This window comes from Cyclopterus lumpus, chromosome 24 (genome assembly GCF_009769545.1).
Source record: "Cyclopterus lumpus isolate fCycLum1 chromosome 24, fCycLum1.pri, whole genome shotgun sequence".
In the NCBI taxonomy this organism is placed as follows: Eukaryota; Metazoa; Chordata; class Actinopteri; order Perciformes; family Cyclopteridae; genus Cyclopterus; species Cyclopterus lumpus.
In genome coordinates, this window is record NC_046989.1 from 12,861,070 (window position 1) to 12,887,851 (window position 26,782).

Genomic DNA, 26,782 nt, shown 5'->3' on the forward strand with positions numbered 1-26,782 from the left:
ATTTCCAACACGCATACTTTTCAAGAAGGGAAATAAACATATTCCCTGTTCCTTTGATTTTTCTCTGGCTCTCATCTCCTATCTGATATTTCAAATAAATAAACATGAGGCTCCTCTCCTTCCACATTCATGCACGCAGTACTCGTTCTTTAATTGTGATATCTTTCTAACAACCAGACTCTGGATCAATATTCATAATATCCCTCAGAGCTCCAAAAGCATCTTTCCACAGATTGCAAAAGAGGACGGTTTTCAAGCCAATGCCTGGTTATGAAACGTGTGCCATTCAATGTGTCTTATTAAATCTGAATCTATTTTCATATATGTAGATACATGTACATGTATCCTGCTGTGTGGATCCCTCATCTCTCTCCTCTTCGCCTTCCCACTTTCAAAAAGATGTTCATGATTAATAAAAAAATAGCCACTTATTCATTCTTACTAAATCTTGCAAGGTCCTGCAGAAAGAACGTGTCTCCAAAAGCCTCCATATTCTCTTGACCAAAGAGGAAACCTTCCCAGTGGGAGAGTTTGTGTCCTCATCAAGCGACGCGGAGAGTTGAACCCCTAAACTGGACAGTGTAAGAGCTCACCAATCAAAATTAATATTCATGGTGCTCGTTTCTGCTTTGATTTCTCATCTCTTTCTCGTCTGCTATCTCTTATGCAGAATAATAAGCATAACTCTGCTCGGCTGTTCGACATATTCAGACATATTCCTGATTCTGATATGGATATTCTTGAGATAATGAGCAGACTATTTACATTTAACTTTTCTTCACCATCGCTACTTCTCTCTTTGCTTCTCCTCCATATACCCCCCCCCCAAACCCCCTCCTTTCTGTCACTTCCTTATCATTCTTTCTGAATCTCTTTCGCCTTCACCCTCTCTCTGCCCTCCTCCCCTGTCTCTCTCTGTGGGAGATGAATTGAATATGTAAGCTATTGGATGTGAATGAATAAAGCATCCCATCTCAAACACACATTGGTGACACCTTATTAACCACATGTCAGCTGCACATGACAGCTGGAGCACACAGTTTCCATTCACACACACACACACACACACACACACACACACACGCAAACACGCAAACACGGGTGGCATACACACATCTAAAAATACTCACACTGAAACTCTCCTCATTAGTCCATATTGTGTTAGTAACTTACATGTTATCAGTCAGACACAGTGAATGCACATTTGATTGGAAAGACATTTGACAATCCAAAATATAAGCACAATGCAAACTTTCTGTATATACGAGTCAACTTTATAATTGATCATACGCTAAACCAATCTGCTTTACAGTGATTGTTATCATTAGCTAATTTGACCAAATCATACTTATAACACTACTTGCTCTTCAGTGCAAAACATGAACAATGCAGCTGCTTTATCCTGCTGTCATCTACCTCTGTCTGACGTCAAAGGGCCAATTAGTACTAAAAGGGCTGAGAGGGAAATCTGCCACCATTATCATTGAAAACTGCATTACTTTCAGCGCGAGATCGGAAAGCTTGACGCACAAAGCAACAGTAACTAAGGGTGTTGGGGGGGTGGTTGCAAACATACCAACCAATAACCAATCATACTGAGGCCCCTGTACTTTCCATCTAAAGAGATCTACTAAAGCTGAGCTATAGAATATTATATCAGAGAAAACAAAAGACAACACATGTATAGGAATAACAAAACAATCAAAGAACCTTATGAATACATTTTAAAATCCTCACCTCTAACGATAAGACCCGCAAAGTTTGACACTCCGGAGCCGCGCTCTGATTGGGTGACGCAGCGATACAGGTCTTGATCCTGATTAGTGACTTCTTTGAGGTGGAAGGAGGCGGCGAACCGTCTGTGGTTGATGTTTTTCGTCAGAGCCACGGGAATATCTTCTCCATTTTTCCTCTGAAACACAGACGAAATACACAGACAGAAATCAGGTGCTGCCAAGGCCGGTAAAGGGTTAACTGCCTTGCTCAAGGTCACAAGGTAGCACTGAACCACACATGCCCAGGTGCAAACACACACACACACACACACATATGCAGTACTCACACCTCTCCTCTGCCTCACTGACAGCAGGTTTGAAGGTCAAGGCTACAATAGAGCCATAATGAAATCAGCAGCTATTAAACACTTAATCATGTTAGCTGCTATGGCCTGGGGTCGCTTTGTCTGTGTGTAAGTGTGTGTGTGTGTGTGTGTGTGTGTGTGTGTGTGTGTGTGTGTGTGTGTGTGGATGTGTGTGTGTGTGTGTGTGTGTGTGTGTGTGTGTGTGTGAGTGTGTGTGTTTTATAGCTGTACCTGTAGCCAGAGTTTATTGTTTGATGTGTCACGTCCTGTAGCAATACACTGAAATGTGGCGTTTTGTCCGGCGTTCACCTCCACGTCCCCAAGACGCAGAAAATGAGGGGATTTATCTACAGAAGAAATGAGGACAAACAAATTAGATATAGTTAACCAAGGTTATACAGTTTGTATTTGTATTTAAAAATGTTTTTGTTTTAAATCATCTTTGTCTGTTAAAAGTGGAGACGAGGTGAAAGACCCAGAGGGAGTTACAGATACAAACAGGCCAGGTTATCACAAACACACTGGATAGATGTCAGGACATTTTATAACCCTAGGGAATATGTTCATGATTACTGCGATTAGACTTTACTGGAACCAAATAAAAAAACAGTGCTCGGAGGTAACATCATTGTCAAATTCACTATATACAATTCGTATTGCTCCCAATTCTTGAAGACCTTGCTAATATATAAAATAAACCTTCTTTTAGACCCTGAAATGCAGTTCAGCTATGATATTCTTATTCTGGGGAGGTGATTGCAATCATAGATAGCAGCTACTATGGTGAATGAAAACACACTTGCACTAGCTCTCACACACACACACACACACACACACACACACACACACACACACACACACACAAACCTGTGTCCAGACATGCAGCTGTGAGAATGAATGCTTCCACTGTGGCGACTAAGTACAGATTGCTCTTCCCATTAGGAGTCCTGCTCCTCTGCCTTTGAAACGGCGGCTCTTCTTTTTACACTTTTCTCATATTTCAGGTCACTTCATTGACACAATTAACATCCAGGAATTTGTCAGAAAACACATCTGCAACTTCTGACAGGTACATGGACAACGGTGATACCAGGACCTCACAAAGTGCACAAGAAGACGGTGCAAGACAGTTTATCTTTATGACTTTTAATCAATAGAATCTATTAGGAAACAAAACTGTCCTCAGATATTTCAGTGCCGCTACAAGACGGATGACCAAAAGGAGTTGTAATTGTTTCCTTTCCAAACACAGGGGACCCTCCAGGAACCTGCCCATGGCTCTAGATTAACAGACCCTTCTGTTAACAGTAGCAGTCTGTCGTCATGTCTCTTTTCTGGCCTCTGGAAGTAAGGAAACACTCAAGCGAAGGAGAGAAGATGACTTGAGACGTAGCAAGAATTTAAAATGGATTGCAGCCCTCATCTCTTTCCTGTCAGTAGGAGACAAGAAAGCTACTGTTCACTATGCGCGTGTGTGTGTGTGTGTGTGTGTGTGTGTGTGTGTGTGTGTGTGTGTGTGTGTGTGTGTGTGTGTGTGTGTGTGTGTGTGTGTGTGTGTGTGTGTGTGTGTGTGTGTGTGTGTGTGCGTGTGCGTGTGTGTGTGTGTGTTTTAAAGAGAGAGAAAGTGCTGAGTGGTCAGAATCTTCTCTCTCTATGATTGCCCTAAAACTGTCTCATTTCCCGCTTCACTCTCTTCTATTCCCTCTTTCTCTCCATTTCTCCCTCTCACAATCTCTCTCTCTCTCTCTCCTTTTTTACTTCTCTAATTTTTCTCTACGACTCATCTTTCTCCGTTCCCCGCATCACTCCTTTCCAGTGTCACCTTCCCACTTATCTACCCATTCAAGTGCAACAGAAACCATCCCAGGTACAGTCTAATTAGTGGCCAAAGCTATCAGCGTCTATTCAGCGAACTAGGACTAATTGCTGGCATGCTAATGACTCACCGCACGGGTAGCTGAGAACCTGAATGTCGTCAATGGCGATGAAGCCGGCTTTGCTGTCCGAAACCTCTGCTTCAAATATGACCTGAGAAAGAGAGACAGAGAGATTTAGCTATTACGGTCTCCATTACCATCGCTGTTATATATCATATTTTCTAAAACATGTAATCCTTTATTTAAATCTCAATGAGATTAAGACGTGAGACCTGAGCACAAGAATAAACAAAGGAGAATTGTAGCAAAAGAAACCCTAAAATAGAGACAAAATAAATATGAAACATAAATTAAATGAAAATGTATTCAGTTTTTCATTTACCTATTTTTTCATTGTTTTAGATGTATTATATAAAAAAAAAAATATCTAGTCATTCGGACCATTAGCACAGCTTAGAGCACATACAAAATGTACAAATAAACTATATACAACCACAGCAGAAACATGGGAAATGCCGTTGAAGGAGAAAACTGCTGGCATATCACACGCCTAATCAACGTTCAAATCTCTTGAGTATTGTTACCGAGTCAGAAGCTGTGACGTTTTAAATGCATTCTGGCTCCATAGAAAGACTATTGCTTTTTCAATTTGCAGTCAAAGTGCATTGGGATCCAATGTACGTTTTCACAGGAAAGATAGAAAGTCAATGACAGCTACCGGTAATGTGCACTAAAGTGGATAAATACAAAGCTGCCATCCTGACTGCTGCTGCATTTATACATTCAGGCCAACAAGTCAGGAAGGATAAATGAGATACTTCCGTTTGGATCATAATAATCACATAAAATGGCTGCCAAAAAAAAAGTAATGAAACCAAATGCAGTTAAGGTAGAGAATGAAAGGATGGAGCATATCTATTACTTTTCCTACCCATCCATTATCTGTATTTTAGCACACCAAAACACGAGAGGGAATAGTGAGTCAAACAAATGAAAGAAAACAAGAGAAAAGCAGCTGAACGCGCAAAGCGATGGTCTGCTTTCTGGTTGTTGTGTCCAATGCTAACCCGTCTCTCTACATTCTAGTGTTACAGTAATGCATTCAACAGGTGCTTCACTTTTATCACCATCTCATTTCCTCACCCCGTGGTCTGATAGCCTCTCTCCTCATCCTCACTTATCTCTTACTCCCTCCCACCTCCATGTCCATATGTGAGCCCTCCAACTCCCTCCACTCTTTATTTCTTCCAGCACCATCTCTTTCAAAAACCCTTTCTCTCCCCGCTTGCCGCCTCTGTTTTCTAACAGTGTTTGCTCAGAGAGGTGCGCTGTAATGAACAGAGGAGGGGAGGTCGCTATCGAAAAGGGAGGCAGAGGGAGAAAGAGAGTGAGGGGATGAGCAGTTGTTGTCATTCATCACCTGTAAAAGGAAATCTGCCGTGAACTGTTTACCCATAGCTTATCATCCACTGCTTGTCATACTCTCCCCCTCGCTGTCTCCCTCCCTTACCAATCTATCTTGTCTCTCTATCCTATCATCTTTCACTCATAGCTCACTGCGCAGCAAAGCAGAGAGACATCAGTTGACTTTTAATACCTTCATCTCTGACTGGCTGAAAACTGGCTTTCCTGTCTGCTGTCGAGTCGTTGCTTGTTATTATAACCACGTTTGTCTCGGTAGCCATAACATGACCTCATGGCGTCTCCTTTGTGTGCACATGTATAAATTCAATCTTTTGAATCTGACAAGTTCACTTTTTATATAAAGTTTCATGTTCATCGTTTAAAAAAAAAGTCACAAAAAATCCCATGACGTGTCAAATCGAGTCTGAAGCTCTTCGGGCTGTGAGTCAGAGTCACGAGATGATTGGAAGTCAGTCACGAGTCTTTCAGGTCGTCAAGTCCAAGTCTCCCGGGAATGATCATGCAAAAGTGGATTTAAAATGGCTCTCACAAAGCATCAGGTCACTGCAGCCGGGATGGAACTAATTTGCTCATTTTGTTTCTTTGCTGAATTGAATCATCAGCCATGAGTCTCTTTGCATTCTGTAATTCAGGGGTCTGATGTATGGTCACCTCTGAGGAGACGGTATTTCGATCATGCAGGACTCGCCGCCTGACTGGTTGCATCAGCGTGTGGAAGGATTACTGATAGCTAGTTTACAAGTCCTCACATGGGGAAAACAACTCAGATACGCTGAAGGCTGAGGACTGACAGATCATCACTCCAGAGTAGGATGTGCCGATAGCGAACATCCTCTTATCAACTAATGGCATATGGCATTTTGATGCATGCATACATGGGAACTGAATCAACAATGTTTACATCCGCAGACAAGAAGTGTTTTTCCACTTTATGGTTTGAATCCTCTGTCGCGAGTCATCTGAGTTTAGGGCAAACCCATTGTTGTCATTACTTCATCATCATGTTTATATTCACGTGAGAAAGTTCTACTAAAATGTAAGTAACGAAGGAGAAAAAGAGCAGTGAGTTTCTAATAGTGATGGAAACAAAAGCAACGCCAGTGCCACAAACTCTAAAAAGTCGTAAGAAAAATTATGATTTCATTATTGACTCAACATGTTGTGTGCCAGTTTCCTTTAGTACAAGATAGCAACTTTAAAACTATTGTAGTGTCTGACCAACAGTCAAAACCCAAGATATTACATATTACGTATAAATATACATTTACCAACACCAGTGTAGTGCAATTAGTTTTCTGTCGATCAACTAATTAATTAATCAACTCAAAGGTTGCAGTCTAGTGATAGTCAAGGAACACAATGATCATCTGAAAGCCAGTTTTTAAACAAAATAAACCTGAAATAAAAAGACAAAACTGTAATTACAAGGTCTCAATAGTGCTGCGTGGGTGTGCCTTTTGTGTGTTCATTAATTATTATGTGCATGCATGTGCGTGCCTATTGTGTCTGCATGTGCCTACGCTTCCCTGGTGAAACCAGTCTCATTACAACTCAAGCTAAAGTGCTAACACAGAAACATGTTCCGACATGAATAAATAGCTTCATATCCTCAAATCCAATAACCTGTTTCATAGCCTGAAAAACCTGCATAAGCCTCAGCAAACCGGGATGATTATGTTCAATTAAAACATGTTGACACACGAGTTTCATGCTGGTGATCTCCTCCCATAGTCACTGAGGGGGACTGGGCTCCAGATGGGCCATTTGGAGGATGCTTTCACACTTCGCCTTGCAGTAATGTTACAGGGTCCCCTGGCTGAGTGTGTTAACATGATCAGTGTGTATGTATGCCTGCTAGGACATTCGGAGGCAAGCTACCCCTCAACGTGCACACATCTGTCAACACCAGCCGACAAACACACACACACACACACACACACACACACACACACACACACACGCACACAGATATTAAGAGAGATGAAGAGACCTATAAGCACACGTTTCTTTAACGGTCCTGCAATAATGTCTGACCCTGTGAATCTTTTAATGTCAGTCAGATATTCATTAAAAACAAAAAGATACAACAACATTGTCAATGATATCGGTGACAAACACACACACCTCATTTTTGTCACTGTCTTTCTAGCCTAATCGTCACCTCCTGAGCCTCAGTCAACACAAATAAATCAGTTGCCTACCCCCCAGCATGTGCATGTCTGTGTGTGCGCGCGCACACACACAGACATGCACGTGTGTGTGTGTGTGTGTGTGTGTGTGTGTGTGTGTGTGTGTGTGTGTGTGTGTGTGTTTTTGTATTCACATGAACATAAGTGGAAATAAACAAACATTTATATGATAAAGGCATCATGCACTAACACAGCCGTTGGTTATTGATGTCCTTACCTGATATTGGTTAGGCCAAAAGGTGGAGACAGCGAGTTCGGCTCTCAGCCAGTCTTTACCTGAGAGACAACATTACGGTCAACACACGGGGATCAAATCAGAACAAGTGTCAGGATAAGTTATGAAATGAGAGTTTGAGTGGCGCTCGGGGACGGTCTTTACCAGTGTAGGACGTCACGTTCCATATAGGGTTGGCCAAGGGACCTTTGTTTACCTAGCAACAACACAGAACACAATATAAAACATGCATAACATACAACCCTTCACATTTTCTGATGCCTTCAATGAGGTCTCCTTCCCATTAGATGTTTTTGATTCCACAAAAACATTTCAACAATGGCATAAATAATTAGACACTAATATTCTCATGAAAACAAGGTCAGAGGTCAACGACAGCTACACCACCACCACTTCTAAGCTGGCAGGAACTTCAGCAGGTAAGATGTTTGTAGTAATAGTCGAAGTGGGTTTGACTTTGTGTCCTCAGATTGGAGGGCAGTCCTCCGGCTCATAATACTCCCCTGATGCTCAGAATCAGGAAAAGACAGAACCAGTAAAATGGCAATCTTCAGTTAAAGAGTTTTCTAACCTCTTCCACAAATTGTAAAAAATAAACTTAAAAGGAGGAGAGAGGAAAGAGAAGACAGGAGTGTTGTGAAAGGTTTGGATGATTGCATCATAAAATGTGTGTACACCACTGGCGGCTCTACTCCAGACTATCCATCACACTTAGTACTTTGATGAATGTCCAACAAGTAACATCTCAATCTAAAGACTCAGTGTGTTTAAAGTGCAGGTTTGCTGATTTTAAAAGTCAGTATTTGATTTGGCAACCTTACACACACTCTCCGTAATGCAGTCAGCAGCCTCTATGGCATGCAAGCTGCATTACTTGGTGGTTGTATTTCACAAAACCGAGACCACATTTCCATTAAATTCTGTTCTGTTTTGTTGTAAGCTAAGAGGCTCTGTTCACCATCTGCATTTGTGACAGAAAGCTTCAACTCTGCACTGGAGCTCATCCGGGGTTGTTTTTCAGAGTAAAAGAACCTTGGGTTTTCTAAGTAGAAATACTGCAATCCAGTTTGTGCCTCATGAAGCCTTGGCCCACACAGAGTAAACTACTATGGAGAGGCCAGTAAAGGCGTTTTACTTTTAACATTAAGGTCTCGACATCAAAAGGGTATGGGCAGGTTGTTAACTGGACAGGTAACACCAAATAAATTGAACAGGACAATCATTTGCATTTGAAGACAAATAAACTACTGCATCTCTTTTCTCTTTGTATATGTGGTATTGTATTAGATGATTGCAATTATTTATAATCAGGCTGCTCCAATAAGCCCCTTATAGACTTTCCAGTTGATCCAGAGTGCTGCAGCACGAGTACTGACAAGAACTAGGATGAGAGATATTATTTTCCCATATTAGATTCTTTGCACTGGCACCCGCAGAGGGCATATAGCCCACTCTTTGGCATGTCCAGTCATACACACTAACTAACTCATCAGAGGGATATACTAATATCCAGAATCCTCACTTACAAAAGGCATTAATGGCCAGGCACCATCGTGTTTTTAGGTTTATGGTTTTCTTTTTTGATTTTAAGGGTGGCTCAGACTTGCCATGGACCAGCCACTAGTTATGCTGCTATCGGCCTAGACAGCTGGAAGACTTCCTCTGATACATTGAGCTCCTCTCTCCTCCTCTCCATCTTAATGCATTCATGTCCCATTTATGCATATTAACAACTTGACTCCTTCCCCGGAGTCTTTTCGTGTCACATGGATACTTCACGTATCCATGGTTTGATTGATTATTACTACACTATTACCGCTATAATTAGTATGATTCTATTACATCCACTGCTGCTGCTATTATTATTATTATTATTTATATTATTATTATTATTATTATTATTATTATTATAGCTGATGTGCTGTTATCGTTTGTCTTGTGCATCTCTCTCTGTCTATCTCTCTCCCTATCTCCCTCTCTTTCAGCCCAACTGGTCGAGGCAGATGGCCGCCCACCCAGAAGCCGGTTCTGCTCAAGGTTGCTCCATACGGTCTAGATCTGCTATATATGAGAAGTCTCTTGAGATAACTTCTGCTATGCTTTGACGCTAAATAAATTGAATTGAATGTATTCTCATTACCTTCACCAGGACGTTGAGGGTGCCAGGGCTGGAGCCGTCCGGGCTGGTGAGGAGATAGTTGAAGTCGATACAGTGAGTGTCGTTCTCCTTCATGACCGGCAGCTGAAACCTGGCCTTCTCCCCAATATCATACTGCGAGACGTCCACGAACATGTAGGAACCTGGTCACAGAGACAGAGACGTGGAGAGGGTCAAAAACCAAACACATCATCTGTGGTGGATTGGCTTCAAGACCAGCGAATCAGCTCAATTGTGTTTGCAGCTGTTTGTGCTTGTAGCCCACAGACCAGCAGCGGTGCCCTCAGATGAGTTAGTGTATAACTGGACGTGCCAAAGAGTGGCTTATATGCCCTCTGCGTGTGTTACATGTAGCTTACACAAGTAGACCAACTCTCTCTGCTACTGTGTAGCTTGAAAACAAGCCTCGTTGAAGGCATGAACAGCTAAGAGACATCTGCGTCAGCTCTGTGAATTAAGGAAGCCATTTAAAAGCCATTTCTTTTTTCATTCACTTATTCGAGTGTGTTCAACTCCTCCCCTTGTATGGCATTTAAGTCAGTTCAGTAAATATGTTGTAAACTGCTTATTCTGGTTGTGTTGTCTTAATAAATGAGTATCACTGTGTTTTAGCTTGTCTTCTGTGATACGTGTCATTTTGAATGTCACTGTGTATCTTGTGGTGTGCATGTGACGAATACAATTTTAAAATCCTAATCAGCCCTTTTAAATCCTAATCAGCCCTTACCTCTGATAGTTAGTATTACTATGTATCAATGTCGGCGTGTGTACACGATGGTATATTAAAGTAAGCAGATCGGGAAACCAGGACATTCTCAAGTGACAACATTGTGCGTTTGAGTCTCGTCAATTACACACTAAAACTTGAAAAAATGGAATCCATCAAGGACACCGACGTAAACTTTCCTTATTCCCCTGCTCTTTCGTCTTTGACATACACACTTTGAAGCAGTGAGTTTCTCACTTTATTCTTTCCTTTTATGTTCACATGTTTTTCTCACTTCTGTTTCTCTTTCCTCTCATTCCTTTAGAGCTTACAGTACAACAACCAGCCCCTGATAAACAAACCCCTGTTACTAAGACTGTGTCATTTGTTTCTCCTTTGTAATTCTGAGGCTGTGTCTCATCAGGCCAACAACAAATAAACAGGGAATTAGAAAGAGGAGAGAAGAGGAGAAAAAAGCTACGTCTTGCTTGCTTCTTTCTTTAATGTTCTTTGTGTTATGTTCTGATTTTATCTTCTCTTCTCTTTATTCCCTGTCTCCTTTTCCTTTGGGTTATGAACTGTGCTGCTCTAAGGTAATAACAATTGTAAATGTGTGAGCGTTTAAGCAGAGATACATGTCTACCAAATCAAAAATAAGTAAAGTAATTGACTCCTTGACCACACTAATCACATTTTACTTGTTTTGTTTTCAGAATGTTGCTCTTTTCTCTGCTGATTTAAAATATAAGTGCATTGGTTTTGTTATTCTAATATGATGGGACTCTGGAGAAAGTGGAAAAATAAGTACTTCAGGTCATTTCATATGTCTGCTGTCACTACTCAGTACTTTATCTTGTACCTATAGTAATTGACTGCAGGAAATGTAGCTCAAAATAATTCATAATCTGGCTATGCTGACAGGGCGGACAGTCAGCCCGTCCAGATGTTCCAGTAATCAGCTCAGACCTCAACCAGATGTTGATCCAGTGAAATATGATGAAATGTGAGCCTTTCCTGCCGGATGTGTAATCTCACAATCTCACAGGGGCTCATCACAAACTGAGGGATGATAGCCATGATAGTGTTTCCTTCTCTTTGTCTGGTATAATAGAAATGAATTGAATAGAACTAATGCACCAACAATACTTTGATTAAATGTCAGTCTTTGATAACTCAATCTTTGAGTCTTTGAATCTTGAATATCTTCAACATCTTGAATATCTTCAACATCTTGAATATCTCTCGCTTGGACTCTTGGTCTGAACAAACAAGCTATATGAAGATATCCCAGGGGCCTCTTGGAAAATGTGATGAGGTTTGTTTCACTATTTTCTGACACTGTATAGACTTAGCAATTAGTCCAGTCATTGAAACAATAAATAATAGATTCATCATGAAAACATTTACATTGTTAGTTGCATCCCTAAATATAATACAATACAATGTACTTGAGCAGAATAAAACAAGCAGAACAGAGTAGAACACAACAAAATACAACATCACAATATACAAACGAGTAAAATAGAAAGTAACAGAATATAATGGAACAAAACAGAACAGAGTAGAAGAGAACTGGATAGAATATAATAACACAGAACAGATCTCTATAGAATAGATCAGAATAAAATAAAACCGAGTACAAAACACAATATCTGTGCTCCAGTTAAACAGACGGCACTCCATCCTAAATGGTGAAATTGATTTGCATATTAAATCATACACAATATGCTCTACATACAATGAGCTTTAGCACAATAGTGATTATCACTTATTGTTCAGCTATAGAAAACACTTTTCTCTGTAGAATACAGCAGAACATAACAGGCTTTCAACTGGTGCACGCACACACAAACACACACACACACACACACACACATACACACACACACACCATCATCATCATCATCATCATCAGCAGCAGCTTTTCAAAACCAAGCCCTGTATCCTAGGTATTAGATTGTCTCTTCCGCTCTCTTGATTGATTTCTTTCCCCCACCATCACCTCCGAGCACACACACACAAACACACACACACACACACACACTTATATCGTAGCCATGGCAGTATTCAAATGCTTCTACTACCTGGTTCTAAATGTCACCAATAAGACACAAAATGAGAACATCCAAACTAGACTAAAGCCACAAGGCCAGCACCATGCCAAACGATCACATGATGGATCTGACCCCCTATTGCTTCCTTTGTGTGCACGGATTCTAAGATGGTGACACGAGAAAAGTGCCTTTAAGATGGCTGACAAGATGGTGCGCCAGCTAAAAATACTATCAGATAGTCAGAGATACTGATATGTTACAACATGGCAACAATATAACCTTACGCTATTTATCACAACGCTACCTGCTGCAAAATTATAACAAATCGATTAGGTATAGGTCAAAATAGCTGAATAATACGTGGTAAATAGGCAATGTTCAACATGAAATACGTCATGAAACTGACACAACACGCATGCTACAAAAGTAGACCGTGTGAGGCCAAGAACATCTGACACCTGAAGTTTGCCAGTTTCTAAATGGTTGATGTCTTTGAACTGCCAAAGTCTAAAATGGACGCTAATAGAATGACGACGCGGTATAACGATGAGGCTAAAAATACCCCTGAGACAGCCTTAAGACCTAGATATGTCACATAACAACAACAGTAGCTGCAGCGTGGAAGATAGAGGAAAGTATTCTTCAGCAAAACCGTAACAGTGTGTTGTTGGTAACGTTTTACTCTCAGCAATTTATGGGAACAACGTTAGGTGGAAAAAAATAGTCAAACAAAAAATGTGCAGCTGGTCCGCAATAAAGATACAAGACTCTCCGTGTACTCTAATGTCAAATATGGAACTGATTTTAAGATAACTTAACATCTTTATATTCAGGCCACTGATTCACTTCATCATGTGTTCCCTGTTAAAAATCAACAATGGATCAAGTATTTTCCATTGTTGCTTCCAGACTTGTGGAATCAATTCCTTTCAATCCCAGTGGTATTTCTATAAACATGCTTTTAATGTGGGTTTTTGAATCTAATTAAGAATGTGTGAATGGACATGTTCTGATCTCTCATAAAAGCACGTATGTGTTGCTTTAAAGTTTGCTCTTATTATTTTCAGTCAATCTGCAGATTATTCTCTTTGTCAATTGCCCTATGTTTGGCCCATAAAATGTCCAAAGTTAACTCTTCAAATGTCTTGTTTTATCCGACCAACAGCCCCAAAGCCAAAGATTTTTAATTCATGACCATTAAAGACAAAGAAAGAAAGTAGTAACTTAACTTTGAGAAGTTGTAATCAGGGAATGTTTTGCATTTTTGCTTGAAAAATGTATCATCAATACAATGTTTTAATCTTTAGTCAATCGACTACTTGGACCTTTCAGCATTGTGTGCTCTATGAATACATTGATGTGCCTTAACGATCAACAAATAAATCTATAACTAAATGCCAATGCAACAAATACTCAATATCCACGTCTTGCAGAGGCTATGTCAGAAAGGTTTGATTTAATGGTAATTTCTAGGCTGTATAGTTTGTGCAGATGTATCCATCAGTATTCACTCATTATTAAAACATCCAGTGGAAGAGAAATGAGCTCTACTGCAGTTGAAATGCCTTATTTATTTTTTACTCCCTTATTAAACAGGACACAGTGGAAAACAAGAGGAAAGAGAGAGAGACATGGAGAGAATGGCTTGCCAAATAGGTTTAGAGTGCTACTGGCTGACAACATTATGAGTCAAGAGTATCTGCTTTAGTCCACTGAGCCACAGAGCCCCATCCCATGAATGTTCAACTGGCACAACGCATGCTGCCAGCGTAGCATCCAGACCCTGCCATGGTGGCTAGTGCCAACATCAACCCCCAAAGAGATTACACAGAATAGTTTTAGCTTTATTACAAAAACTGCCAAACCATCCCTCCGCAGTCAATACTGCCTTAAGCACAAATGGTGATTAACAACTGGGACAAACCAATGTGGGTTATAAGGAACAACACCACAATTGTTGGCCGAGCTATCCAATGACTCTCAAACGATAAGATGACTGCTTTCCTCTGCCAATACCTTTGACTATATATAACGGACTGAACTACTAATCAGCTAAATAAATTCACTCCCAATGGTCTTTGAGGTGCCAAATACTCTTAACAACCTCCCCTAAACAAAGGGAGTAGGTATCCCTTTGTTTTGAGGTCAAAAGCCCAAAAGGTTTATTGGCTATACTCTAAATCATGCCATGCCCTCAGGGAGACTGCAGCCGGACAGGAGCACTTCTAAATTACTGGTGGCGAGGATTGCCTGACAAAACAACAAATATAATAATAGGCATTACCAATGTGTCCCTGGGGAGGGCATTTAAGCTACCGACTAAGCCCTCACCCATACCCTGATACTTCTTCCAAATACAAAACCTAGCCACGTGCTGTATCTGTAAATCGCCTCCAGAAACCTTGTTTTCCAGCCACAGCACTGTTGTCCCTCACCCTGCTGGCATTATTAACACATCAAATGTCAGGTCATGCTCCCGTAGCTTTAGGTATCGCTCTGAACCCCCCTTATGCATCCAGCAGCTCCAAACCATTAACCTGGCCTGCCATCCTCGCGCCCCTGCTCATCCCACTAGCTTCTCCTGAAGTTAATGCTATGCAATTTCCAGGCATTACTTTTGCGCTCCTGCGCAAAGTGTTTAGCCTTTTCAAACTGCCAACTTTGCCCTCTATGCATAATGACACCACTTGGTATTAATATCACTAAATGTGAGACTTTGCCACATTGGGCAAAGCACTTTACCCTTCCGTCATGGCATAAATATATGCAGGACCACATGCACCAGACATCAGGTAGCAACTACACACACATTTTAGAAGGGTGTGTGTGTGTGTGTGTGTGTGTGTGTGTGTGTGTGTGAAAATCATAAAGAGCTGGTGTTGAACTGAACCTTTCTCTAAATGTCAGTGACGCTGGGTTGTCATGATGATAAGCATGAGAGATAAATAACAGTATTACATTGTCATGGTAACAAAGTCATAATCTTTCACAAGGAGAGGAGAGGAGAGGAGAGAAGGAAGAAAAAAGGACAAAAAAGGAGACGAGACAGGATTATAGGAAAGTGTAGGGGAAAAGACTGGAAAAGGAGACGAAAGGAGACAAGAGATAAGTGGACACAAGAGGGAAGGAGACGAGAGGAAAGGAAAAAAGGAGGAGATAAGAAGAGATGAGAGAGGCCAACATAAAAGATAGGAAAACTCAATCATGTTTGTGGTTGATATATTTGAGCATGGCTTCTTCGCAGTCGTTAACGCCATTGTTCATACACCAGTCAACATTCTTACTCTGAGGATTTAATTTTGTAATGCCAGTCGACATTACATAGTCGGCTATTGTTATAACATTTTTGCTTTAAGATTGTAAGGTAGGCAACCTTCCCTGTTCCCTGCCGTTGATTAATGACCTCATATTTTGTTAATTAGACCCTCAGCCCTGAGGCAGAAAGATTTAATTTCCCCTTCATCATCACCACGGCGAAAAAAAAACTACTGATTAAAGAGTCGAGGAGAAGAGAGGATGTCTAAGAAAAGAGGAGAGAGGATGCAATGTACAAAATACTTCATTACAAGTAAAAGTTGTGCGTTTTAACTCTATACTTCGGTATTAAAAGTATCGGTTCTGCAAATAAAATGGCCTCCATGACTGATATGTAAAATAAAGTAATAAAAGATGTAAATTGTACTTGATTACTTCCCCCCACTTGGAGTAAACAAGTGGATGACAGCGATGGGAAGACTCGTCTTACCTTGTGGCAGGTCTGGAGAGACGTACGACACTTCCTGGGTGTTGATGTGCGTCCAGTCAAAGTCATCATAGGGATCTTGCTGGTAATCACACTGAGTGAAGCCTTCATCAAACATACAGCTCCCTGCAAAGACAAACACAATAACATTTAGTTTACCTCACAGTATTATTGACTTGAATGAGCTAAATCGAATTAGTCGTAATGCGACATGATTTCTCCTCTGGGTTTATCCTGTAAAACTTTTATTTCCTTCCTGTATGTTGTTTTTCTGTGCGTGTCTGCGTCTCAGCTCATTAACAAACCACCAGGAGTCTGAGCTCCGACAATCATCACTAAAGGCCAATCGGGATCACCTCTGACTCAACCATCAGGGCCTTCAGCTGATCATTTGTGCTCATCATGGTGGCCTGAAGACAACCATGTGTGAGCTGGCCGCCTGCGGCCCAGCCTGAACAGGAAGTCGCTCTAATACAGAGAGACGCCGCTTGTCCCTCGCGGCTAGCTGAAACAATCAACTTGAAATGATATGTGGCTTGTACTGGCAATGTTGCTGATGGAAATAACATGCGGGCTACTGCTAGCTATCTGATTCATTGGGCTGAGAGCAATGTATGGCTTGTGTTAATAAAATGGCTTGGAGAAATTGAAAAGCCCCAATACCATCTGATTCAAGTCACTGGTAGTTAGTGGTCACTGATATGTGTCCTCTGTGCCCTTCAAGTAGGAGAAGATAAAATGTTCCATATATAGTTTATGAGAGCGATATAATGATATAGTATACTTACAGAGTAGTATACACACATTAGTTGTAATTAATGAACTAATCGTTTCAGCTCTAATGAAACTAACCAAACCCAAGACGATAATGAATAGTTTATAATATCAATATCATAGTGAACATGTTCATTTATTTTTCTTTGCGGTGAAATGTGCAAACTTTCAGGTATTTTGAAACGCCGAGACACACAGAGGGCATGTTAGAAGGTATGCAAGAGCAAGCCACCGTGAAGCGCTATCAGCAACCAACACAACCTGCAACACAAATCTCCTCGCATCCAGTAGCTTTGCTACCTGTGTCCTAGAACGGGCTGCGGCGGCTGTGATGGAGAGCAGAACGACAGGCCCTCAGATACCCCGCTGATCTGAGCTCAGACAGATACCAAGAGGTGACAGCCGCCGCCGGAGGATAAACAAGTTAACATCAAACTAAGCGACTGTCTTCTGCTGCCGGCTGTATGGTTGGCTGTGACTCAAAGCCTCGGGATGCACTGGATCACATTCCTCTTGGCGTCAGACTTTAAACCAGCCTCTCTTCATGCAACTCCCATTCAATTCAATTAAGTCTTTGTCACAGCAAGTTACCTCCAGTCATAATGCGAAAGAATGCTGGGACATGTAGAGGGCACGAAGTACAGCCCGACAACCGGCCTTTTGTACTCCAAACAATTCTATTATGAACTCAGCTTGGATGTGCACAATATAATTCAGCTGATGTCTAACACCTGCTGCTGTATGTGTGCCTGTAAAACGCCATGACCTCCTGTCTTCCACAGTGTGTGTGTCAGGTTACATCTTGCCGTTAGGTAGCACTCTCTGCATGGGTTAAAGGTGTGTAACTCTAGGGTGGAAGTGTTTGTGTGTACAAGAACATACAGCATCAGAAGCGAGCTACAAGGGAAGGTGTGTTTTCTGTTAATAGCTGCCTGTATGTGGAAAGGTAACCTTGTGCATGGTATGCAGCTACGGTGGGAAATATTATCCTTTTCCCCCCAGTCTCTGTTGACAAAGCTGGAGTTGGGTTGTGGAAATGACCACATGCACAGCGGCACCATCTTTGTATGAGTAGAGCTTTGCTTCTTTGTTCCCAAATGACTCCCAAAAAGCTAAATCATTCAGACGCTCAGTAAACATGATTAATTACAAAAGGAATGCTATGATTGTTTAATTAACCTGATGGTTTATTAGTTTGCAATTTATGAGATAAGACGTGCATGTGTCTTCAGTCACCGATATAAGCTTTGATCTCTGATGTGCATGATGGCACAATAATGTTAGCGCACAATCATTGCGGTTTGCTGTGAAGCTGGTCCTCAGTCGGCCGAGAGCGTTTTAAAATAAAGTGTCCCACTGAAAGGAAGGTCAATGTCACGGCAACAGTTAACTGAAAGTCACGTGAATGTAAGTCATACGTTTCTCATAAAGGTAAGAGGTGACCCGTAATTGATTCATTGCTCATTGACTGAAGTGTGGCGCTCAGTGCTGTTACTGCTTGCTGAACAAAAATGTGTGTATATGATAGAGTTTAAAGTCTCAGACGTGTGGTGTGTGATACATTGTTACGCTGTAATTTTGGTATTGCAGAAGCACTTATCCTTGGTTTAAATGCTAAGGCATTTGTTTGGTCTTGTTTAATCCTGCCGAACTACAGTAAACGTATTCGGTTTCAACTCTTTTTTGCTGGATTCTCTGCTTCTGAAAGCAGGATACAGTGTAGAGTGAAATTAGATTTAAACCCACTGCGTTTAAAATGTGTGCAGCGGGCTTTTAACTGGGTACACACAGACACATAGAGTTGCACTCAGCTCTGATGTAGTAATATGTTAGATGAGGAATTTTGCCTTGGTTTAGCAGTAAAGAAAAACATGTCAGTGTTTTACATTACTGACCGTAAAGCATTCCTCTTTTCTCGGCTCCCTTTCCTCAATGTCTTGCCAACTTAAACCAACACACACACACACACACACACACACACACACACACACAATGACACACACATAGACACATTCATCTGACAGTTGATGGTTCTTGCCAATAATGAGAAGAGCAGACCTTGAACTATCCTCTTACCTCTTGGAGAGAAAAAACGCTAGCTTTCCCAAATGAAGTTAAAATCTATCCATCTATCTCGATTGAGTATGTATCTGTTCCTTTAATACTTAAACATAAATAATCAAATTCTAACAATCACTGACATATATTTGGCATTTGGTAAGCAATGTTACTGGTACGAACTGTGATCAAACGTGCAATAACAGATATGTTGGCAACCGAAAAAGCAACACATCATTACTTGTTAAGTTAATATGACAGCATACAGTTGCATGTTTACTCATGTTTAAGGTGACCTAATGATATTATACGTTTAGTAGTCCCTCTGATTTTAGCTCTGGGAAATATCAGCCTCTTTAGCTAATCCACTATAGCTCCGTTTCCACCAAGCAGTCCAGTCCAGTTCAGCTCAGGCTGTTGCACATTGGAACCGCTCCATTCTCAGTCCACCTCAGTCCAAGTTCCAAGCCAGCCGAACCGATTACAAAAAGGTAGAGTTAAATCCCTGCAGACAACTGATTGGTCAAAGAGAGTCTTCACCAGCGTGACATGGGGCCTGTACAAACCCGCTGTTTTTAATTAGCCAAACTACCATCAATAGTAAAAATGTCAGCTCCCAAACCTACGACTGGCGTAGCCTCCACAACGGCGTACAATTGACAAAGAGCGGATCTTCGGTTTAGTACCGGTGAAGATGATGTCACTCACGGCAGTTTAGCGCGCCGCCCGCCTACACTGAAACACGGCACAGAGAAAAGGACCAGGCACCAAAAGTGAGTTGAGTAAAGTCCAAGTTCATGCTTCTGACTGAATGGCGGCATACCTTTTTAGGTTATTAGAGCTTTTTGGCAGGAAACAGCGGCCTACTGTGGCCGAAAACAACAGTGTGAAGGCGACCAGAGAGAAGCGAAATGAGCTGAAAGACGCTCTCTATTGTAGAGTAATCATCTGTGAGTTTGGGATCATAACCAACCTCTTACACATTACACGTCGATTGATTATAACCACTTTAAAACACGTATGCAGTATGTATTTGTGTATTCGTACTGGGTCTGTCTGCATGTGTTAACTGGATTGTATTGTATAACAAATCCCTACAACATTTTCTAACTATATCCACGAGTGTGTGTCCAGATGGGATATTATTGCCCCCGTCCTCTCCATTCACAAGGACACAGAGAGAGAGAGAGAGAGAGAGAGAGAGAGAGAGAGAAACCGACTGCATGCTAATCACTTCCTAATCAGCTTCTGTGATTGGCTGGCTCGCTAATGAAATAATGGCGACTCATTTGCATTATAAAATAATTAGAAGGACTTGATAAAGGCTCAAGGGCAGAGAGAGGAGCGCCACACACACATGCACGCACGCACGCACACACACACACACACACACACACACACACACACACACACACACACACACACACACACACACACACACACACACACACACACACACACACACACACACACACACACACACACACACACACACACACACACACACACACACACACACACACACACAAACACACACACAGTGAAACAGGACAGCCGCAGTCTTTTCTAAAAGATTGTTGAATGGCATCAGACACAACATCTGCCACCCTCACTCAGACTCATTTTGTGGTGATTTACATTGACCTCCACCTCCAGGAGGCAAGTCAAAGAAAAGTGCTTCAACTCAAACTGTTTGGAAACATGGGTGCAGACAGGCACCACAGGGAGTCGCCGGGGAAAGAAAGAAGACCATGCACATTCCTCGGGTTATTAGTCAAAATCAAGATTATAAGTTGGCAATACGGCAATAATGTGGCACAATAGCTAATTTGATGAGCTTTTCTTTTCTTCAATGTGATCAAGCGATCTGCAGAGGAGGCCGTATTAAATCCGATCTCACAACTATTCCAGAAAATCTGTCAAAGACACTCCCTTATAACTAAGAGATGTCTGATTATAAAATCTAAGAATGCTTCGTCAATACGTGTGCCTGTGTGCAAAAGGACTCTCCTCTTAAGCTGACATAACATCACCGTGGTGATCAGTTCAAAAAAGCAACTCTACATTGCCTCAGCGGTTACAACCGGCTTCATACTACAAACACGGACCTCATGCTTTGAGACCGGCTCGTGCTTACGTAAATATCTACGGTCTTTACTGCCACTGAATAATTAGGCTACAATACGATTCAATTTCATTGCATTTATATGTTTGAATTCAGCTCTTGAGGAGATCAACAGGGATTTCCTCCAAGATGGATGGTAGTTCGTACTCTATATTCTGTAAACCGAATGCTCACAACCTGTAAATCCATGTTTATGAGATGAATCATAAGGACCTAAAAGGTTCTGAAGTGGTCTGGAAAAACTTGATACATCCGGCTAAATTAACTTGAAATCAATTAAACTTTGTTACGTTACGTTAATGAGGTAAAACGTTACATCGTCCCTTCTTGGCCCTGAGCTCGCGCTGAGGCCAAGCAGCTCAAATCTGCTCAGGAATCTAATGTACTTACAGTGCTTACTCTTGCTCGTTCTCTCTCTCTCTCTCTTCCTGACTGTGACTAGTATTTATCAGCAGAGCTCAGTTGCAGTCTGCAGGCAGAGATCTTATCACCACAGAGCAGATAAGACGGGATGAGTGAAAGAAGGTGAAACAGCAGGAAAGAGTGCAACGAAATGGAGAGGGAGAAAAGGGAGGGGAAACAGAGAGGCGGAAAATGTCATTATTTTTTGGAGGGGGAGATGAATCGAAGCCGATTGATTAACTATTTCCTTTTGTTTCCGTTGTCTTTTGTTTCTATCAGTCTTTCCTGCATTAATAAATTGTTCAAAGAGGATCAAAATTGAGATGGCATCACAATCACACCAAGAGAAGAGAAGAGAAGAGAAGCTCCATTTTGCAAACGGAAATCATTTTCAAGGACAATAATTGCATTTACATCATTAAAAATCAAATTTCAACCACCAGTAATACTGTTTCCTTCAAAATCATTACAACTTTGTCCAAGTCCAGTTCATAATTACGTTTGGCTGACCCGGATTTATAATCATATATGGCTTTGTGGGACAGTTTTAGTTTAGAGACGGAAAGGAGGAGAAGAATTCATGCCAAAGTGATGACACAGTATTACTTTACTGTTATATTTTATTTATATATATATATATATATATATATATATATATATATATATATATATATATATATATATGCACACTTTCTTGATGCCCTCTTAACATTGATCCGTACTCTCTGTTGCTTGAGATTGTTGTTTTTAGTGTGTGTGCGTGTGGACCACCTCAAGGACACTAATAAAGTTGTACCTTATCATTTACTTTCTGTGTTGTCTCTCTCTGCCTCTCTGAGAATAGGTGAAATTAGCCTGAAATGATACAAGGTGACATCAGAGAGGCTGACACACACACACACACACACACACACACACAGACTCACTCGTCACGCTTCAGTGGCCCTTGCAGCGCGAAGCCATCAAAGCCTAGACTCATATACACACACACCTCGCCTGTTAAACATACACACAGGCACGCACAATCACACACCCAAATACACACAACTTACACAGCAACACACATGCACATTGTCACGCACAAACACACAGTGACACTCATGCGTGCACGCACACACACTCAGAGCGGTACTTTAATTGGAAGTGCTGAAGGCTGAAGAATTTCTCCTTCATCTCACAATGCTGTAATTGAATCTGAGATGTGTGTGCGTGTGTGTGTGTGTGTGTGTGTGTGTGTGTGTGTGTGTGTGTGTGTGTGTGTGTGTTCAGCTGATTCAGGAGTTTCCATTGACAGTAACAGTAAAACAGAAATGTGTGTTTCCCCCTCTGCGAGGAGGCTTTCTGCCCTTCCATCCCTGACTATCTCCTCCCCTCACCCCGCTCTTCTCTTGGGGTTAATGCCGCTTTTCAATTCAAATTCAAACTCAAGCAGTTTTCGTGCGCCACATAATTTTTCCACAAACTCATGATTTGGTTGTACAGGCTCTGCTGTGAAAGGCAGCCGTGACCTCCATCGCTGCGCGTTGTTTTGGACAATGAAATGCTACTTACTGACTGATTCTTTCAAACGCTGTTGCCAACAAATAGCTTGAATAGCATGTGCACATTTTGAGAGCTTGCTTTGTAAAATTGTTGACTTTAGCTGTTGAATGAGCCTCTCATTTCTATGTTGTAAGTAGGGAAGCCCCCTGAAACTCGGTACTAAACAGGAATCGTTTATACAGTAGTAAAAAACCAGAGTACTGATGAGGTCGGGAGTTAACGGGTCTGCTGTCAGTACTGTAGAAGTTACGGAGTCAAATCTCAGCAGGAAAAAGCAGCGTTGCAAACCTCACGGAGGGGACACACACACACACACACACACACACACACGCACACACACACACACACACAGTACAGCGTGAGACCCACATTATGAAGTGTGACTTCATTTTACTCAAGTAGACGCTGAGAACTTTCGATGTCTCTAATGCAATAAAAACCTCACAAGGGCAGTAATACCAACAATTTATTACAACATTGGGCGAACGCGCAGTACATAAACGCACATGCAAAAAGGCACCGTTCCCGACTGTTTGGCGAGCACCCGTCTAGACCAAAGATGATCACCATTTCCCAGAACTCAAAGCTCAAAGATATGCAGTTTACAATAGTATAAAAAAAGGAAAAACTGTAAATCCTTATACCCTAACGAATTAAAATAAAATAATGTTAATGTCAATCAATTTACTGCTGGTCAACTAAGATAATAAATCAACAACCGTATCAGCATTAAAACTATATGTAGCTCTAAATTCCTTATGGGAGTGCCACGAGTAAACAAGCTAAATTACATTTTGACAGTCGACATGACACCTAAACCCTAAATACATTAGAAGTTCCTGATAATTTCAGTCCGGGGAAAAATGTTCAAGGAATTTAAAAGTCCTTTCAGCCCATTGTTGTCTAGGTTCACATAGTGATCGAAAAAACCTGCAAAAATGTTGTGTGTGTGTGTGTGCGTGTGCGTGTGTGTGTGTGTGTGTGTGTGTGTGTGTGTGTATGTGTGTGTGTGAGCGTGTGTGTGCGTGTGTGTAGCTGTTAGCACTGTTAGCAGGGGTCGAAACCTTTTATAGACACTATCTTTATGATATTCACCTCTCTCCTGTGCTTTTCCTCTCCCCCTCTCTGCGTCTATCTCTCCATCGTTAATCTCTATTACTATTCAAATGTTGACATTTAAAGCAACTTCACATGCAGACTGACTCGCTGACTGGCTGGCAGATAAGGCAAGGAGAAGAGAGGACCGGAGAGGAGGTGGAGACGATAGAGAGACTTGGGGCGAGCTTTGTCATTCACTGAGAAAATTGGGAAATCCTCCTCACCTCTCCTTTACCTCCCTCCCTCCCCCCTTTCTAGCTGTCTGGGAATGAGTTCACCCATAAATCCCGGGGGGAGTCAGATTTCACTCGTTCTCGGGAAAGCTGAACCATCACCTCTTTCCGTGTGTTTGTTCCCCTCTCACCACACCCAATACTGTTTACTGTGTCCCTGTCCACCCCTTTCTTTCCGTCTCCGTCAGTGTGGGTTACAATACAGTTTGGCACCTGAGGTTCCCATTTCCACTATAAAACATAGTGGTTTGTGAACACTGACACACACCGGCTTGTTCTCCAACATGACAGGTCAACTTGCCTTTGCTGTTCTGCAGTAACGAGAGCTTAACTGACACGGAGAGAAAAGTTTTATGCCCCCGCAATTAAGTCTTAAGATGACTCAACATTAGTAGCTTACAACGTCACCGAAAGACAAGTCCATAAACCATCCACACGATCAGATCCCATGTCATTCTCAATGAGTCAGCGGGGAGTAATTATTGAGCCCTTAGACGGCTCAGAACTGAGAGCACAGCTGGTATTTCCTTTTAAGTAAAAATCCCCAAACAACAAGTCTCAACTGGCTGCTTCTCTCCACCCTTCATCACACACTTGACCTCAAAACATGCTGACTGTCTGACTCACTACCACACAGCCAGTATAAACTTTAACCATAAGAATCAAAAAGGGGGGAAAAATCTAGGAAACAATTAACATTTTATGGCAAAACTTCTGTGCCCAGGCATCTCGACATCGTGTGAGTAATCTGAAAGTCACAAGATGATAAACACATCCAGGTTTTACTGTACAGCGCAGTAGACACACACAATGTGAATGTGGCCGGATGGGCCACTTCCATTGAGTTATATAAAAGGGAGCTGGACGGTAAAGGGATCAATACTGGATAGAATGGGGTCAGAATGATTGCTCGCAATTGGTGGTCTGCATTTGGGCCGAGCAACGAGCCCAAACCTGTATGGACCCTCATGCCAGCAACGCTGTGACACTGAACCATTCATTATGTTGTCCTGATAACTAACTGATAAATTACCAGGAGAGTACAATCAAATAACGATTTATCCATTGAGGAGGATTTGAATGGGCCAATCACAGAGCAGACAGGAGGCCGTTTGTTTCTGAGCCAATCAGGGCACAGCTGAGGTTTTGGACTGAAAAACAGGCCTGGTGTGGACGAGATAAGAGCAGAACAAACACACACTATACACCAACCCCCACAGACATGCACGCACACACACACACACACACACACACACACACACACACACACACACACACACACACACGGTAAGTAAGGCCAGACGGAGAAGGAAAGAGGAAAATGTAAAGAGAACAAAAGGGAAGGAGGGAAGAAAGACTAACAAGGAAGGGAAGAATCTGAAAAGTGAGAAGAGGTGGAAATTTGAGTGTGAGTTTAGAGAAATACATTTCAGCCATGGGCTATAAGCAGGTTAAATCTGAAGCAGCTAGTTTAGCAAGTCAGCACAGAGGCTGGTGACACACTGAACTGCCTGGCTGACTTCTCCAATTGTCCAGCTAGCTGGTTCAAAGGCTGGCTGGCTGATTTACTGACTGACCGACTGGCGGGTCGGATTTAGTCTATCCTGTATTTGTGCAGCAGAAGCACTTCTGTTGTTCAGTCTGTCGGACAAAAAGCTGTTCTGCACACCGACACACAAAGAACAACCTGAAACAGCACTTATACTGGAGAGGCCGACAGAGACGTTGTCAGAAAAAAAAGACAAACAAATAAACACCCGTTAAAAAAAAATCAAACTCTAAAACATCCAGCTTCAAAGTAGAAAAAAGCGCCTAAAATAACAATTGGAAAATGTTTCTGGGACTTCTGAAACCAATAAAAATCAAGTGTGGAAAAAAAATCTCTCAAATAGAAAGAATAATATGTCAACGTAGCTCTTTTATCTGTGGTTGTGACACCGTTCTGTCGAACAACAAAAGATACCTAACGATAGCATTTACTGTCCTGGAGGAAGTTTACTTTTCACTGCCAGCACAGAAGAAGAGCACATTACACAGCGGTGGAAACCAGAGACCCAAACAAAAGGAATAACACAAGTGGGAAT

General features: G+C 41.7%; 1 protein-coding gene across 11 annotated transcripts in view; it reads right to left on the reverse strand.

The window, feature by feature from the left end:
- Nucleotides 1–26,782, reverse strand: part of ptprk (protein tyrosine phosphatase receptor type K) — a 102,273-nt gene that overhangs the window by 46,539 nt on the left and 28,952 nt on the right. For all 11 annotated transcript variants that reach the window (XM_034527630.1, XM_034527622.1, XM_034527629.1 and 8 more), the window contains 7 exons: nucleotides 16,470–16,592; nucleotides 9,947–10,107; nucleotides 7,951–8,002; nucleotides 7,789–7,847; nucleotides 4,027–4,108; nucleotides 2,312–2,427; nucleotides 1,738–1,912 (listed from right to left, as the gene is read on the reverse strand). In XM_034527630.1, the coding sequence (XP_034383521.1) occupies nucleotides 1,738–1,912; nucleotides 2,312–2,427; nucleotides 4,027–4,108; nucleotides 7,789–7,847; nucleotides 7,951–8,002; nucleotides 9,947–10,107; nucleotides 16,470–16,592 (768 nt within the window). The remainder of the gene's footprint in view (nucleotides 1–1,737; nucleotides 1,913–2,311; nucleotides 2,428–4,026; nucleotides 4,109–7,788; nucleotides 7,848–7,950; nucleotides 8,003–9,946; nucleotides 10,108–16,469; nucleotides 16,593–26,782) is intronic.